Here is an 18,140-nt window from a genome sequence, read left to right as displayed (position 1 = left end):
CCCTAACACAGCCAGGTGCTCAGTAAATGTATTTTGAATGAACGAATACGTGGGTTATAACTCTGACATTAGAGCCAGAGACTGGCATTCTGCTTTTCGTCAGAGAACCAGCGGTACCCATAGTGGTGGCAAGTAGCACTTCAGGTCAGAGAAAACTGAGTTCACATCCAAGCTGCATCAACAAGCTGTGTGACCTTGAACAAGTCACCTAACCTTTCTGAGCCTAGGCTTTCTTTTCAGTAAATAGCGATAATGACAGCTTTCTTGGAAATTTGTTGCAGGGATTAAATGAGATGCCATGTGTCGAGCACTTAGCACAGTGTCTGGCACTTTGGGATCACTTGCTAAGTACTGCAGGAGGAATAATGGTCTCCAAGAGCCTGGCTGGTTCTGGAGGCTGCATCCTAATCCAATTGCTGCATTTAGTTAGAGTTCATGAGCGCAAGACCTGAAGCTAAACCGCTTCCTCAGTCAACTAACTGTGACATTTCTGAGCCTGTTTACTCATTTATACAGTGGGAATACTATCAGGACCTATCCAATAGACTGGTGGGGAAAATTGGGTGATAATTTATGTAAAGCATTTAGCATACTGCAGGTGCACAGCAGAGGCTGCCTGCTGGGATCCCTCATTATCTGAGATGCAGAAGGCCATGAGAGGAGCTGACTTTGTTGAGGGCGGAAGAACAGTTTTGGACCTGTCAAACTTTGAGATGGCATAAGACATGAAGTGCAGCTGTTAGGTGGGCAGTTGGATGTAAGTCCAGAGGGGAGGTCTGAGATGGGGAAAATATCTGGGAGTCATCAGCATACAGATGAGATTTAAAGCCATGGACTGGATGACATCACCACGGAAGTGAGGGCTTACAGAAAAGACAAGACTGAGGACTGAACTCGGGGTCATCTGATGCTTTGCAATGATGGGGATGATTGCTACTGCAAAGCTGGTGACCAGACACAGTGGGGCTGAAGCTGCACAGCCAGCCTGCCCCAGCAACATTTACTTAACATGCTCTTATATACTCGGCCAGGCTCTGGAAAAAGCGCTTTACAAAAGTTAACTCATTTAATGCTCATAACAACCCTTTAAGTTAGAGGCAATTACTATCTCCATTTTGCAGATGGGAAAACTGAGACACAGGAAGATAGTTAACTTGCCCTTGCATACACAGCCAGCAAGTAGCAGAGCTAGGATTCAAACCCAGGCAGGCTGACCTCTGAGTCTCTATCTCTTCCAATTTTAAAATTCTAATTCTAATTTCTAATTGTGGATAAATAAAGTGCCAACTGGACTTTCCAAGGGAATGCTGAATTTCTTAGTCTCTGACCCTTGAGAGCACAGCTAGGCGAATCATCCTGGAATAAACTACCATCAGAGGTCCCATTGATCCTCCAGGATCAGCCCCAATTAGCATTTCAGATCCTTGGCTGAGGAAAGAAGAGGAAGGGGGGTTTGTTCAAGGAATCTAGAGGATTGGCCAAAAAGTTTGTTTGGGTTTTTCTGTAAGGTGTTATGGAAAAACCCCAACGAACTTTTTGGCCAACCCAGTATAACACTGATGGATCAATTACTACACCCACGGCTCTGGAAAGTCCTGGGGTGGGGAGGTCAGGGAGAGGTCAAGGGTTCCTCTTCCAACCACGGACTCCAGCACCTGCATTTCCTACTTTCTTCACTAGTTACTCTTAGAATAATGGTGGCTGATTTGAGGCAGGAGCCAGAGTCCAGGTGGGAAGTTGGGATGGCCCCGGGAGATTAGCCTTGGGGCCATTCTTTATCTCCATGGGGTATAGCTGCTCTATTGGTTCAACTGCCCCATAAAACCTCACTGTGATAGGGAGGCAGTTTGAGTTCATTTACCCCTCTTAGAAGGTTCTCAATAATGAGTGTCTGAGCAAATAGGTGAAACCCAGTTGAAGAGGGAGAGAGAGAGGGTGTGGACGGGAGGAGGGTTAGAGGGTAAAATTCACACATAAATTCCAGTGAAAGGGAGCACAGCTGAGTCAGGTGTCTCAGTGCCAAGGCTGTCCTTTCCCACACCCTTGCCACTCCCATCCTGCCCTTGACGCTGGCTTTGGATGAGCTACTAAGGAGAAAAAGGTTCTGACCATGCACAAGGAAGTCGATGGGAAAGGGACTTAATTGGGGTTCTGGAGAGCCCATCTGCCAGCTCCTGCCCACGTCCGCTGGCCTGGAGCTTCTCAGGGTAGCTGCAGCACAACCAGCAGGGAACTTGTCAGATGCAGATTCCAGGGCCCCACCAGGCCTACCAAATCAGAACTCCTGTGGGTCAGGGCCCAGAGGTTTCCGTTTTTCACAAGCCCTCCCCTCCTGCACCCTCTGCAGTGTATGATAAAGATCACATTTGAAAAACTGTCTCACAGCCTATTCCACACTGATCTGAACAAATAAAACAAAATCAGAGGGATCCCAGTGCCTACTAGCTGCACAGCCATAAGGAAGTATGAAATGCAGCCTCTTTCCTTAAAGGGGTTATAATCTAATTGGGAGGGACTTCCCTGGCGGTCCAGTGGTTAAGACTCTGCATTTCCATTGCAGGGGGCATGGGTTCAATCCCTGGTTGGGCAACTAAGATGCACATGCCGCGTGGTCAAAAAAAAAAAATCTAATTGGGGGATAAAAGACATACTTTGTGAAGAGTTAAGTTAATGCTACAATGAATAATTCAAAACAGTAGGCAGATAGGCTGGACAAACTGCCAATGAGTGGGAATAACAGTATCATTCAATAAGCAGCTACAAAATACTAGATCCTATGCTAAATCCTTTATTTATATACTGATTATCACACTAAAATCCTGGAAAACAGGTATTTTTATCCCCATTTAATAATGAGTAAATTAAGGATTTGGCTTATTTGCCAATCTCTCTCACATCCGCCTTCCCTGACCCTTAAGAGGTGATCAGGGTGATGCCTCTGTTTTCCCACAATACCCCAATGTTACAGACTTTATCTCAGTTATCACACCGTGTTACAATCGCCTGTGTACTAGGCTGGTTCTCTCACAAGATTTGAGGACAGATACTTGGTAGTTCCAGAATCTAGTGAACAGTAGGTACTCAGTATTTTTTGAACGACTAAAGATTGTGTGTCTGAAGTCTCAGGGCTAATGCTGTGACTCACAAGCCCAGGTTTCCCCCTGAGCGATTACAAGCAGCTGGTATACACCTGGGGGATTCCAGTAAAGGACAATCTACAGGTTGGAGTAATCAGAGAAGACTCCCGGGAGGAGGTGGAGTTGGAAAGACAATTCAAATTTGGAAAGACGGCTGGAAAGTGAGCAGTCATTCTATGCAGGCCAAGGCATAAAGGTGAGATTCTGCAAAGGGCACACCTCCTCCGAGCCTAGAGACCCCAGGGGATTTCGGGAGACTACACCCCTTTCCCTAAGCCTCCCTAGCCTCCTTAACCATCTTAAATGGAACCTACATCCCATACTTCTGCGAAATTACAGGGAGATGGCAAATGCTCTATTGTTTCCCCATGCCCAGACCGGTATGACATGTTTTTTATTAGTGGATTTCTCCATTTGGAAAGTCCCTTTTAAAAATTAATGGGAGGGCTTCCCTGGTGGCGCAGTGGTTGAGAGTCCACCTGCCGATGCAGGGGACGTGGGTTCGTGCCCCGGTCCGGGAAGATCCCACATGCCGCGGAGCGGCTGGGCCCGTGGGCCATGGCCGCTGAGCCTGCGCGTCCGGAGCCTGTGCTCCGCAACGGGAGAGGCCACAACAGTGAGAGACCCGCGTACCGCAAAAAAAAAAAAAAAAAAAAAGAATTAATGGGATAGTTTTCAGTTTCCATGAAGAAATAAGACTTTACCCAGCTTTGAGCTTTTGTCTTCTTAAACACTGAGTATGTATTAATTTTACAACTGAAAAACAAGACCCCATGGTGGGATTATAGGTAGGTTTTAGTTTATTTGTGCTTTGTTCTTCCCAAAGTATCTACTATGAACAACTATTGCTTTTATAAACAGAAAATTAAAAACCCTTTCCTCCATAAAGATTGTTTAAAGAGGAAAGAAAGAGAATCTCAAGGTGCCACAATTCATGATGTTGGGAAGCAGGATGTTTGGGGGAAAAGAACTAAAGATGTTCTAAATTCTGAGTTCCAAGAACTTCAGCACCCAGGCAATCTGGGGCTAAACCAATTCAGTCTCAACATGGCAAAACATATTAAGAGCTGTAAGAATGTTCCAGATCCCATAACTTTGTAATCCCATCCTGGGGATTTAGCTCAAGGAAATACTTTAAAAAAATTATCTACATATAAAGAAGCTCACTGTGGCCTCTCATTTAATGGGGTAACCTGGGCTCCCCCTAAAAGTCCAACAGCAAACATTATGCAGCCATTTCTAACAATAAACATGGCAGCTTAATAGAAACATGGGATTGTGTTTACAAACTAATACCCAACAAAGAAAAAAAGAATGGAATATTGCATTATATATAGTGACTATGGCTATTATACACCTGCTATAATTAGAGTGGTTGGAAAGAAAGCAGGGATGAGAGAGGAGAGAGATGAATGAAAGAGGCAGGAAGACAATTAAAAAAGTAAAAATAGTTATAGTGTTAGGGTAATGGGATTATGGAGGACTTTTGGAAATCTGTTTAAATGATGATGAAAGTTGCCTTGGTAGTAAATATGAACTATACATAGGGGCACTGTGACTTTGAGCAAGTTACTTAACTTCTCTGAACCTCAAGTTTCCTCCCTGGCAAAATGGGGACAATAATGGCACCTACTTCATAGAGTTGTTTGGAAGATTAAATGATATAATTCATATAGAGCACTCAGCATCATGCCCAATGCATGATAAATATTCAATAAGTGTTAGCTATTATTGTCATTGTTATTTCATCATTATTATCAATGAGGGGAAATTCTCATATGCTCCAGGTGGGAGTGTAAACTGTTCTAGCCTCTGAGAAAGGCATTAGGGTATAGATATAACTTATATATAAGTTTATATATAACTTTACATACAAAACCCCTTTGGTTCCAGGAATTGCATGTCTAGGAATTTATCCTTAGCAAATAATCTCAGTAAATAATCTGACATGTACACCAAAGGGTGTGAATGAGAATGTTTATCTCAGAGTTATTTATAATAGAAAAAGACTGGGAACAACCTAAAGACCTGGCAATAGTTACATAAATTATGTTTTCTTTTTTTCTTTTTTTTTTTTTTGCGGTACACGGACCTCTCACTGTTGTGGCCTCTCCCGTTGCGGAGCACAGGCTCCGGATGCGCAGGCTCAGCGGCCATGGCTCATGGGCCCAGCCGCTCCGCGGCATGTGGGATCTTCCCGGACCGGGGCACGAACCCGTGTCCCCTGCGTCGGCAGGCGGACTCTCAACCACTGTGCCACCAGGGAAGCCCCTCAGAGTTATTAATAGAAAAAGACTGGGAACAACCTAAAGACCTGGCAATAGTTACATAAATTATGAAACATACATACCACAGAATATGTACGATATACCTTTATGTAATGATATCCACGTGTACTTACATCATTACATGAAAAAGAAATGACAGAACAATATAATCTTATTTATAGAAGAAAGTATAGGTGTGCATTTAAAAGTCTAGAAGGATAGCTACCGACCGTTATCAAGGGCCATCTCTGCCAGAACTGTCACTTGCTCTGAATTATGAAATTTTAATATATACAATTCAGCATCAGAAAATCCACGATGAGGTGTGGGTGAGGCGAGTGTGGGTGTGTGGTTTTGTGTTTTTTTAAAGTGAGACACCTGGCTGGAGTGAGGAATTCTAAGATTGGAGATTGCAGACTGGCAAAATGTGGCAAAGCTGGTTTCATCAGTTCAGAAACCACTCAGTCCCAGGTCTGGGGGGTTAGCAACTGTGGTGAATTCTGCTTTGGATAGAAATGATGGGGATTCTTGGAGAGCCCACTCTGGAAAAGGAGACAGATGCAAAACTTTCCTTATTTATAACAATAAGAGTGACGGCCTTTGTAAGTGCTTCATACTTTCATGGCCAATCGGTTTGATCCAGAGCGCAGTCCCACGAGACAGGCAGGGCAGGAGTTATCACCGAAGAGATGGGAGTCCTTAATGTGAAGTGGTGCCAGAATCAGAACAGGGACAGGAAGTGGGGGCTGAATTACTAGCCCTCCCAGTGGTGAAGCTGGAATAGAGTGAAATTCACCACGCTCCCAGCCCATGCCTGGCACATAGTAGGTTTTCAGCGCACCCGGCATGCCTCCTCTGATCGGCTCCCTGGGCCCTTGGGCAGCTGCTTCCCTTTGCTCGCACCATCTACACCCATCTCGTGCCTATTCTCCTTCAAGTGCTCTTTGCTGCAGACAACTCATTGTTTCCTTTCATTGTGGCCCTTCCCACCTTCATCACGTTGTTCCCTCAACTTAGAATGTTACCTGCCTCCATTCTCAGTGTCTTCCAACCTTACCACTTCTGTAAACATCCAAATTCCTTCAAGACCTGTATTAAATGCCATCTCCTATGCAAAGCTACACCAGCCAGCTGGACACCATCACTCCTTCCCTAGGCCCCAGGCCCCAGATCTGCACGTCTCTCGGGACACATCCCATCCTGCTTGCACAGGGGTTCTCTGCAGGTGTGTTTTGTCCCTGGACCAGACTGGAGGCTGTTTTGGGAAGGGGGCATGTCTCACTGCTTCCTCAGTGCTGGCCCCAAAATGAGGTGCCCGAGGCACTTTGGTCGACGAATGCAGGGGTGACTGAGTAAATGAGGGAAGATGGGAGCGTGGATAGAGGGAGGGCTGGGCAGAGGTGGATGACACCTCAAACCCTGTGGCAGAGCTGGCCCTGGCCTTGCCAGTGGCAATGGGATTCCAGCCAACGAGTCCCCAGGGTGAATAACCTCAGGTTTCTGCTGCCTGCCTACATCATAAAATTGCCGGTACTTCCTCTTCAGAGGTGGGAAGGAGAAGTGGGGTGACTTTGGGGCTGAGCCTCAGCATCTGGGAGGGTTTATAAGCTGAGGCACCAGACCCCTCAGCACCGCAGCCCTGCTTCCTCATCCTTCTTCTCCTGAGCCTCCAGCTCTCCGGCAGCATGTCCTTCACCGGCAAGTATGAGATGGAGAGCGAGAACAACTATGACGAGTTCATGAAGCGCCTGGGTGAGTGAGCTCCTGAAAGCACCTTCCTGGGGCTGGGCTGTCACGGCCAGCTCTGCACAGGGAACCCACAGTCTGCGAGGCTCAGAGAAGTTGAGTGACTCGTGCAAGGTCCCGCAGCCAGTCATGGGTGAGGTGGAGAGTTAATTGGTTTATTCATTCAAACATTTACTGAATGCTTGCTACACGCAGACCAACCCAATGTTACTGATGGGGTGCCTCAGCAAGCCTTGCCCGAGGTCACACTGTGCATCAGTGGCAGATGTCATTAGACCCCCTGGACCCGAGGATGAGATGATGAGTGGTGTCACCACATCCTGCCTGGGGAGAGGTGACCAAGGGGTGGGAGCACAGAGATCAGGTTTGACAAGCCACTCGTTCACTAAGTCACTGAGCAAACGGGGGCCTCTTACAGTGCTAGGCACTCTGGGTGGAGATCAAAGACCCCACTCTTCTGTTGGATTTGCAGCACTGGTTGTGAAGAACCAAAGAGACAGTGGACTTGACAATCCTGCAGAAATCTTGGTGTGCTAGCTAAGTGTGAGGCAGTGCAGTTTTCTAGATTGAGGACAGCCCCAGGGGACCAGGGCCTACGACCTCCTGGTAGGAAATGGGCCCCAAGAGCAGGATCCATGTGCCCTGGGGCCTTGGGAAGGCAAGAGCCCTTCTGAGTCAATCACTGGGACTGGCCCTGAAGGAACAGTGACTTGGTTTCACCTACAACAGTCTAGATGTAGCAATCTTTATCTGTAAAGCAAGAGCATTTCAAGACAGTCTTGAAGGTCTCATTCATCTTAGAAATTTGTGAGGTTGGCAAATTTCTGTTCTACTACTATCAGAAGAGCAGCTATTATTTATTCTTAACTATATGCCAGCAGTTTTACCAGACACAAACACTGTAATTTAATCCTTGCAACAGCCCTGTGAAATGGGCCTTATTATCCCCATTTTTTGGATGAAAACACTGAGGCTGGGAGAGACAGTGACTTGCCCAAGCCACATGGCTCACGACATGGGGCTTGTGCTCGACTGTCAGGCTAGCCTGCTGTAGGGGAGGCAAGCTCGTGCCCAAAGCCACAAGTCGTAGGCAGCTCTTACATGGCCACTCTGCTTGTCCCCTGGCCCAGGGCTCCCCAGCGACAGGATTGAAAAGGGTCGCGGCCTCAAGACTATCTCAGAGGTGCAGCAGGACGGGCAGAACTTCACCTGGTCCCAGAACTACCCCGGGGGCCCCTCCATTACCAACAATTTCACCATCGGCAAAGAGTGCGACATGGAGACCGTGATGGGCAAGAAGTTCAAGGTGAGAGGCAGCTGGCCACCCCTCCCTCCTTCGCCAGGACTCTGGCTGACTTCTTGGTCCCCACCATGTCCCTGGGGGCTGCTCCCCGAGCTGAGGCTTCTTCTCGAGTCTAGCCTCCAGCTTTAACAGCCTGAGTTACTTGGCAGTTTAGCCTCTCCTAGTTTTTAATGCTACCGTCAATAACGGACACTATAATGATAGTAAAAATTGTTAACATTTGCTGAATCCTTCACACATATATCCCAGACACTTGCTGGATCTGTCACACATCTTAATGCAGGTAAGCCCATGAGGTCGCTACAATTACTGCCCTGTTTTACAGATGGGGGAGCTGGGCTAAGTCATAGGATGAAATAGCTGCCTGGATCCCACAGCAGGGGTGGGCCTGTATAACCAGGCAGTCTGGTTCCGTAGAGCACAACCACATTTTTTTTTTAATTAATTAATTTTATTTATTTATTTTTGGCTGCACTGGGTCTTCATTGCTGCACGCGGGCTTTCTCTAGTTGCAGCGAGCAGGGGCCACTCTTCATTGCAGTGCACAGGCTTCTCATTGTGGTGGCTTCTCTTGTTGCGGAGCACGGGCTCTAGGCGTGCGGGCTTTGGTAGTTGTGGCCCATGGGCTTCAGCAGGTGTGGCTCGCGGGCTCTAGAGCGCAGGCTCAGTAGTTGTGGTGCACAGGCTTAGTTGCTCCGTGCCACATGGGATCTTCCCAAACCAGGGCTTGAACCCGTGTCCCCTGCGTTGGCAGGTGGATTCTTAACCACTGCACCACCAGGGAAGCCTCCATAACCACATTTTAATGCTGCCTCCAGCGTGGCCTAGAGATTAATTGCCCAGGCCCTAGAACCAGACTCATCTGGGTTTGAAACTGCAGTCTTGGGTAGCAAAGAATTGAAAGGTGGTTGTTTGTCCCTTCTTACCCAGACTGGTCCCCCAGGTCTTCCACCCATTCCCCTCTGTAGCCTCCAACCCTGGCCAAGAGAGTACTTTGCTCCTTCAGGCTTCTAGGCTGCCAAGGTGGAGGATACGTAGTCATAATATTCATATTCTGCCACTTGGGTATTTTAAAAATTTAACAATTTCTCACAGATGTCTTTCTGTGTCAGCACATATTGTCTTGCCTCTTCTTTTTTAATGGTGGTACAGTATCCTATAGTATGGAAATGCTATCATTTATTTACCACTCCCTCATTAATAGATTTTTAGGTTATTTACCAGTGGATAATACAGCATTGTATTACAAACAATGCTGCAATCAACACCCTTGGATGACGTTAGCATCCTTCTAAAAATGATGATCACAACTGACTCCATAGTTAACAAGGGGTGCTCAACACCAAGCCAGGCACTGCTCTAAGCACTTTATATGTATCATAGTAAATCATTTAATCCTCCCCATAACTCCAGGAAGTAGGTACAGTTACTACCCCTATTTTAGAGATGAGAAAACCGAGGCACAGGGACTTCCCTGGTGGCGCAGTGGTTAAGAATCCGCCTGCCAATGCAGGGGACACGGGTTCGAGCCCTGGTCCGGGACGGTCCCACGTGCCGCGGAGCAACCAAGCCCGTGCGCAACAACTACTGAAGCCCGCACGCCTAGAGCCCGTGCTCCGCAACAAGAGAAGCGACCGCAATGAGAGCCCGCGCACCGCAACCAGGAGTAGCACCCACTCACTGCAACTAGAAAAAGTCCATGTGCAGCAAAGAAGACCCAACGCAGCCAAAACTAACTAAATAAATAAAGATAAATAAACAAACAAAACCGAGGCACAGAAAGGTTCAGTGACTTGCACAGGTTATCTGTATCTTTGGATATATGTGATCAGATGTCTATAGGGTAAATTAATTCCCAAAGGGTGATTGCTGAGGCTGCAAGCAGGCCCTTCATCCCTGAGGGGCTGGCCTGTGTTTGGGGGGTGCTCTGCAACTCTGTGTTTTGCTTCTCTTCCAGGCCACTGTGCAGATGGAGGGTGGGAAGGTGGTGGTGAACTTCCCCCACTACAACTACACTGCGGAGATTGTGGATGGCAAGCTGGTGGAGGTGAGTGTCCCACTGGTTCCTGGCAAAATCGATGAGAATGCTTTTCTGCCCCCAGCCACGGCCCCCAAGAGGTGGTCCTCTGGGCAGCTGGCTTTATGGGCAACCCCCCCTACCCGCCCAACCATGGGCCAGGCTCTGTGCTGAGCACTGGGTGCACATGACCTCATTTGACCTTCACAATCACCCTGTTAGGTAAGGATTTTTATCCCCATTTTGCAGGTGAGGAAACTGAGACACGGGATGGCTAAGTGCTTGGCCGGAGGGCACAGAGCTTTTTTGACAAAGCAGGGATTTGGCTCTGGGCAGTCTGACTCCAGTGCCCACGCTCGGCCACCGCAGGGACGCACGTCTGGACCCCTCCCAGAGTGTGAATGAAGTGGGGAGTCTGGGTGGGCCCTGCAAGGGTAGCCATCGCCATTCCACTTCCACAAGGGACTTTAGGCCCTTGCTGCTAGATGTTCTGGCGTTTCAAGAGAAGCTGGAAATTGGCACTTCCAAGTGAAATTTCCAGTCTAGCAAACGTTGCCAACTAATTAAACATTTATTGAAACGCTGACAGGGACAACTCACACACCTGTGGACTGACCCCTCCCACACGCCATTCTCTGTAAACACAGGTTGGAGGTGCTGCCCTGGAGGGCCCTCATCTCACATCCCTCTCTTCTCCCTGGGGCTCCAAAGTTTTCCCCAGGTGAAAGAAACGGTGTGAGGTTAAGAGGAAAAGGAAGGCGTTTCTACGTGTCATTTCCCCTTCGTGAGCCTGTGTCCTGGGCTAGAGTCCCCCTGGGGGAGGTCTGGTCTGTCCTCCCCAAGCCTCTCCAGAAGGGAAGTGATGAGGAAAGCAGGGTTTGCCTCCCCCTGTCCTCTCTCTCTGTCTCTCAATCTCTCCCTTGTTTCCTTGTTTTCCTCATCTCAAGCCCAGTCTAGAGAAAAGGAGCACGTGGCCCAAGAGGCTCAGTGCCCTCGCATTACTCCCATTTTACAGAGAAGCCATAGAGTCTCAGAGACACGAGTAACTTGCCCAAGGTCACACAGCTACTTTGTGGTGGAGGCAGATCGCATCAGCTGACTTCTAAATTCTCTGCCTGCTCTTCCCAGGCCAATGGGTCTTCTTTCTCCCCTTCATTTTAGTTTAAAAAAAAAAAAAATCTAAAAATAAATAGATGTACAGTGTTTTAAAAATATATCTATGTGTATGTGTATATATATACACACACATATATATACATATATATATGTATGTATATATGTGTGTGTGTGTGTGTGTGTGTGACATAAGTGACTATACATTTTCTTCCGGATGGAAATCAACCTCTTGGAGAACCTGATGAAAGCTAGAGGCAAAGCTCCCCAGCCTGTAAGGAGTGCAGGGAGAACACAGGGCAGGAGAATGGAGCACATTTGTGCCCAACTGAACTGATCTTCCCAAATGGAACAAACCCATTTCCTAATTCCTAGAGGCGCCTGACCGTGGAGCCTATATGGTGTGAGCAGAGCCCAGAGTTCAGGGCCATTATATACACGCACGCGTACGCACACACGCAAATGCACACGCACACAGACCAGGCACCAGAGACAAGCCATCTTGGTTGCAGATCTCCCAACTCTGGAGGCCCAGAATCGTTCTGGATACCTCCCTTCTTCTCTACCAACATGGGTGCATTTTGCAAGCACCCCTCCTCCCATCTCCACCCACCACCAGCACCCCTTCTCTCATCACCTCTCCTCTAGACCGTGCCCCAGCCTCCTCCCCAGCCTCCCCCTCCACTTCATCTTCCATCCATCCCATATGCAAATCACACATCACTTCACACTGCTGCCCTTTGACAAAACTGCTTCCACCAAACTCCACTTGCCACCCACCCCTCCTCACAAGAAAGCTGCTTTCCTCTGCTGGGGATCTGGACCAACTGATGCTACGCACACATCCCAAGACAGCGTGTCTTGGCCTTGAGCCCAGGGCACCACACACAGTGGGCCTTGGCCGAACAGTATCCTCTTGCAGCCTCTTCCATGAATGCTTACACTTCCTGAGGACAGAGAATGTATCTTCCCATCACCGAGCACAGGGACCCCATAAATGCTAAATGGTGCAGAGGGTGAGCATGGCCCCTCGGACTTAGAGGGGTGACTGATTTCTCTAACCTTCAGTTTTCTCATCTGTACAATGGGGACAATCTTGGTGTCGTGCAGATGGGCCCGGCATGGGTGAACTGATATGGACAGATGGGTGGAAGATTATCCCACGAAAAGCCACATCACGCCAACATCTGTTAGCACTTTGGCCATGTAGAGTCCACACAATGAGTCCTGTAACAAATTGGGAAACTGAGGCCCGGAGAAGCAGTGCAGCAGGCTCACTCCCACTCAGGGCTGGGACTGGAAGCTGGTCTACCTTCTCTGGGCCCCATGGTCACCTTGGGGCCCCTGCACTGACACCCCCTGTTCCTGCTGTTTCTTCCAGATCTCCACCGTTGCAGGTGTGTCCTACGAGCGCGTGAGCAAGAGGCTGGCCTGAGCTAGTAGGCAGGGCTCCGCGGGGGCCGCAAAGCCACCAATAAAGCGGATGTAACAACAGACATTCTGCTCCTTCCAGAGCCTCTGCCTTTGTTCTCTGCTGTCTTGGGGCAGTTCTGGCTGGTGGGGGTGGGAAACCCCTGACGATGGCTACACAGGCCACACCTTGGCCCTGAGATCTCTGCGGGACCTGTGTCATGGCAGAGGGAGACGGGTATGGACGGGAGACCCCTGGCCCCGGGGAGAGGGCAAAGGCGGTGCTCAGGATGCATGGCGGGCACACTTCTGTGGACCCCTCGCCCCAGCCTGCCATCCACATTCTGCGTGGAGACCATCCTTTCAAGAGACAAATATCACCTCGGAGGGGTGGCACACTGACTCTCAGATGGGCCACAGCAAGGTGGGGAAGGGCTCCCCGCTGCTGGGTCCCGAGGCTGCACGGACACTGGGATGCACCCACCAGGGCTTAGCCAGGGAAGGTGTTTCAGCATGGCTGTGGCTCTCTGCTAATCTGCTGTGGAGTCGTTCCTTTGGGTTTCAGTTTACCTGCTGGTACAAGAGGGGGCCAGGAGGACCAATGAGGAACTGAGGAGAAATGGGAGTCTATGAGATGGCAAAGGGGTTATGGGAGTGCCAGGCAGGAAGCGAGCTGTCAGAGTAGGGCTTAGACAGGGGGGCCTGGGAGAAACTTGGAGAAGCTGCAGTGGGCTGGGAAAGGTGGTCAGAAGGGTCACTCTGATCCCCTGGTAGGTGCCTGGAGCCCTGCATCAGGAAGGATTCTGAGGCAGCATTTGGACTGAGCAGGCATCCCTGCCTGATTACAGTGTCTGTCCGGGGCATGGAAGAAGAGGAGGGAGGTCTGCCTGTCCCGTGGCTAGATAATCGCTAATCCTGATGCGCTTTTTTTCATTCTCCTCTTTCATACTCCTTGGGAGTATTCCCCATCCGGGTACCACCCTAACTTCTATTTTATTACTTTTTTTGGCCGTGCCATGCAGCATGCAGAATCTTTAGTTCTGGACCAGGGATCAAACCTGTGCCCCCTGCAGTGGAAGCATGGAGTCTTAACCACTGGACAGCCAGGGAAGTCCTCACCCTGACTTTTTTTTTTTTTTTTGTGGTACGCGGGCCTCTCACTGTTGTGGCCTCTCCCATTGCGGAGCACAGGCTCCGGATGCGCAGGCTCAGCGGCCCTGGACTTATGGGCCCAGCCGCTCCGCGGCATGTGGGATCCTCCCGGACTGGGGCACGAACCCGCGTCCCCTGCATCGGCAGGCGGACTCTCAACCACTGCGCCACCAGGGAAGCCCCACCCTGACTTCTTCTTACCCCATATTTTTCTCTATGGCAACTCACTTATTTTTACTACAATGGAAACTTTATATCACTTATATTCATGGAAAGCCAACATCATTTGCCATAAATAGACTAAGACTACTTAAAAAAGTCAAAGCTGAACAATGTTGACTTCTAGCTGGATTCTGCTGCCAAAGCCATGACTTTGAGGCCTCCCTTAGTGAAAAGCGTAAGAACCTTACAAGAGCAAGTAGCATCAAATGGGAAACTCTCTCCTTCCCTAATCAAAAATCCTGCAGGACTCCTTGAAAAGAGAAGAATGCACTCACTATAAGAGTTGAATTATCTAAGTGTCCATCAGTGGATGAATGGATAAAGAAGATGTCTCTCTCTCTTGCTCTCTCTCTCTGTCACACACACACACACACACACAAATACACACACACACACACACACAGGAATACTATTCAGCCATAAAAAAGAACGAAATCCTGCCATTTGTGACAACACAGATGGACCTTGAAGGTATTATGTTATGTGAAATAAGTCAGATGGAGAAAGACAAATATCGTATGATTTCAAAATAAAACAAAAACTCATAGATGCAGAGAACAGATTAGTGGTTACCGGAAGGGAAGAAGGTTAGGCGGGTGGGTGAAATGGTTAAGGGGGTTAACTGTATGGTGGTAATGGATGCTACCTAAACTGGTGCTGGTGATCTCTCTTCAGTATATACAAATATACTGCAAAGTATATACAAATATACAAAGTATACAAATATACGGCAAAGTTGAATTATAATACTGTATACCCGAAACATATACTACAAAGAGAGTTGAATGATCTAAATTATCTTGAATATACAAGTCCCACATATGGGTTATTAGAAATAAGGTTTGCCCGACACCTTGCGAAGGGTCTGGCACACAGCAGGTGCTTAGCAAGTGCTACCTGACCTCAGGTCCTTGCAGCCTGTGTAATCTATGGCCTTTCACTCTCAGGAGCCAGCCTCAACTTGGACGGACAGCACAGCCCAACTCACTGGCAGCTCAGTCCTCGCCTCCCCCCCCACATTGCGCCCTGAAACTTGTTGCTTTCCAAGGACAGCACTCAGCCTCCCGCACCCACCCACCAAGCCAGGACCCTGTGAATGCCATCATTTTGCCAAGACTTATTGCTAATTAAGTTAACTAGGTAAGCATTAAATTAAACTAGCAGTGTTGCTGTTTCCCCTCCAGACTGAATAGTTACTCATAATGAACCTGGATAATAAGTCTGTAAATAACAGAGAGGTAACCATAATTAGGCTGAAAATTGAGAGAGAGAGAAGGAAAGGAGAAGAGTAGAAAAGAAAGAAAGACCTGAGGGGGAAGAAAGATTGCTTATACTTTGGTAACCGATTCAAGGACAAATTCAAACACTGCAGCCAGTGTTACAGAGTCACAGATTCATGGAATAGAAGGATCTCAGAGCTCAACTAGTTTAAACTCTGTATTACACAGATATAGAAACCAAGGCTCAGAGAGGGGAAGAAATTCACTAAGGTCACACAGCAGATTAATGAAGGGCTGGGCATCACTGGCTGATGGAGGCTACAGTTTCTCATTCCAGCTTATGGGGGTAAGTGGAGTAAGGTGAGATGGGGTGAAGTGTCCATGTTGCTGGCATCTTGGAAAAGAGGCTTCCTCAGCCAGTAGAAGGGACAGTGGTTAAGAGCTTCGACTCTGGAGTCCCATTGCCAGGGTTCAAATCCCTCTTCTACCACCTAGAAGCTGTGTCACCTTGGGGTAAGTTCATCCATTTCTCTGAGCCTCAGTTTCCTACCTTGTCAGCGGGGAAAACAACTGCGCTTACCTAATAGAGTCGTCATGCTACAAATTAAATACTAGCCACTGCGACCGCGACCACCATCATTCCATTATCAGCACTGTCATTCCCAAGCCAGTGTGATCAAAGTGTTAGGAGTGTCCCCTCCACTCACTTTAAGGCACATGGGCACGCTGCAGTATTTCTTGACATCTTGTCTTGTCCATGTGTAAAATAGGCTAATAAGACCTTCCCTTCCCGGGTGACAGAGGAGTTGCAAGAGTTAAAGGTAAAAATCCTCGCTAGTGGCCTCCATAAAGTTAGAGGCGCTTCACCATTTTGCTGTGCTATTCAAGGTGCGGTAGTGACTCCCTGCTCAGTTCAGGTGCCCTTCACCCTGACCCTTGGAAGTCATCTCTAGCAACCATTTCCCTCCTGCCAAGCTCATCTGGTGAAACGGGGGCTTCTCAAAGCATCTTTAAAGACTACCACTAGGTGGCGTTCCACCACACACCTGTGGCCCCCCAAGGATACCAAGAGGTGTTTGTATGCTGGGGGTGGGGCAGGGGGGTGAGCAGTGAAATCCCAAGTGATTGGGCCATAGTGTGGGTGTGTGTTTCCTCTGGCGGGGGGCAATGCGGAGGCCACAAGGCTCCTCAGTCCGGCATATCTAAGTGCAAAACTGAGTCCACACCACTTGCCCATGGTGAGACCTTGGGCCTCTCTGAACCTCAGTATCCTCATCTGGAAAATGGTGATAATGATGTTGTCGTGAGGACAAAAGAAGAGCAGGGGGGATAAGAGACCATGAGGAAAGTGTCAAGTACAGGGCATGGAACACAGTAAGTGCTCACTAAACAGGGCCCTTCTTGGAGGTTCTACTGGTGTGACTGGGAACACACTAGGTCAGAGCTTCTAGAGCAGAGAGATATGGCCAGACCTGGCTGTGCATGTGCATCTCCTGGGGGTCCTATTAAAAGGATAGCCCAGGCCCCACTGCAGACCTGCAGAACAGGACACTTTGGGTATGACGACCAGGGAGATGTCACTGTTCTGAAGTACTCCCCAGCCAGGTGTGACCTTGGAGACCATTCCAGTCCCAACCCTCCCATTTTGCAGACGAAAAAACTGAGATCTAGAACAGGGGACTGACTGGCCCTCGTCCACACAGCTAGGGAGTAGCAGAAGGCCTGACTCCAGTATATACTGCCTGCTGTGGCTCTGGTAAGGGCAGGGCCTGAAACAATTGTCCAAGCTGGGCCAGCAGATGGCTAACCACTTGAGTTCTTCCTCCTTTAAAGCTAGAGCTGGGACGGGGGGCGGTGAAGCTCTGGGGCTCATCTGGGCCCCTCCTCAAAAGGGAGAGGCCCACTCATCTACAATATTTGTCACAGAACTCACTGCTGAATAATGATGCCACATATTCCATGTCTTCTTATCATAAACCTGAAGTGCAGCCCAGGCTGACAGCTTTCTCACCTTACAAATGAGAAGACGAGTTCAGAGTGGAGAAGCAGCTTTCCTCAAGGTCATCTAGCTAAGAGCAGACAGACCCGCACCTTCCACCTCTCGGGCTAACGTTCTTGTCCGTACACTAGAAGCTGCAAGCTTCCAGCCTAAGAACCACCTTAACCTGCAGTGTGTTTTATTGGTCTTCTATTGCGTTGCAATTTAAAAAAAAAAAAATTTTAATCACGAAAGATTAGATTTCCTAGCAAGTGCAGATATCCAGTTTCTCTTAAAATCTGAAGTTGTGGCAACATAAGGCTTATATCCCTGAAAGGTTGCAATTAGCCAGAGCTGAACAGAAGCCACACCCCCTACAGGGGACACACTGGCTTCATCAGTCCCCATCACCTCGCGCTGTCTCAGTCATCCAGCGGATTCACTCACTATGTTACCTGCCTGGTCCTGGTGGGCCTTTGGATTTGAGACGCCTGCCAAACGCTATGGCCTTTCTGCTGAAATTCGTCCCAAATGGCTTCCCTGAGGAACAGAGAATGAGGTTAATGAGATTGGTA

General features: G+C 48.5%; 1 protein-coding gene across 1 annotated transcript; it reads left to right on the top strand.

Annotated features, from left to right (window-relative positions):
* The first annotated feature begins 7,028 nt into the window (after nucleotides 1-7,028).
* Nucleotides 7,029-14,081, top strand: FABP6 (fatty acid binding protein 6). The gene is made up of 4 exons (XM_027084393.1): nucleotides 7,029-7,156; nucleotides 8,281-8,456; nucleotides 10,411-10,500; nucleotides 12,965-14,081. The coding sequence occupies exons 1-4, from the start codon at nucleotides 7,090-7,092 to the stop codon at nucleotides 13,016-13,018; spliced, it is 387 nt and encodes a 128-aa protein (XP_026940194.1). The 5' UTR covers nucleotides 7,029-7,089; the 3' UTR covers nucleotides 13,019-14,081.
* Nucleotides 14,082-18,140: the final 4,059 nt, after the last annotated feature.

This window comes from Aethalodelphis obliquidens, unplaced genomic scaffold, assembly GCF_003676395.1.
Source record: "Aethalodelphis obliquidens isolate GAN/ISIS:26980383/991018 unplaced genomic scaffold, ASM367639v1 scaffold52, whole genome shotgun sequence".
NCBI lineage: Eukaryota > Metazoa > Chordata > Mammalia > Artiodactyla > Delphinidae > Aethalodelphis > Aethalodelphis obliquidens.
The sequence above is the reverse complement of the archived record's forward strand: the minus strand, read 5'-3'. Positions and strand labels throughout refer to the sequence as shown.

Coding starts and splice junctions, on each gene's coding strand:
- FABP6 (XM_027084393.1), top strand. CDS start 7,090: ATGTCCTTCACCGGCAAGTATGAGATGGAGAGCGAGAACAACTATGAC. Junction 7,157..8,280: donor CGAGTTCATGAAGCGCCTGG/GTGAGTGAGCTC, acceptor CCCCTGGCCCAG/GGCTCCCCAGCGACAGGATT. Junction 8,457..10,410: donor TGATGGGCAAGAAGTTCAAG/GTGAGAGGCAGC, acceptor CTTCTCTTCCAG/GCCACTGTGCAGATGGAGGG.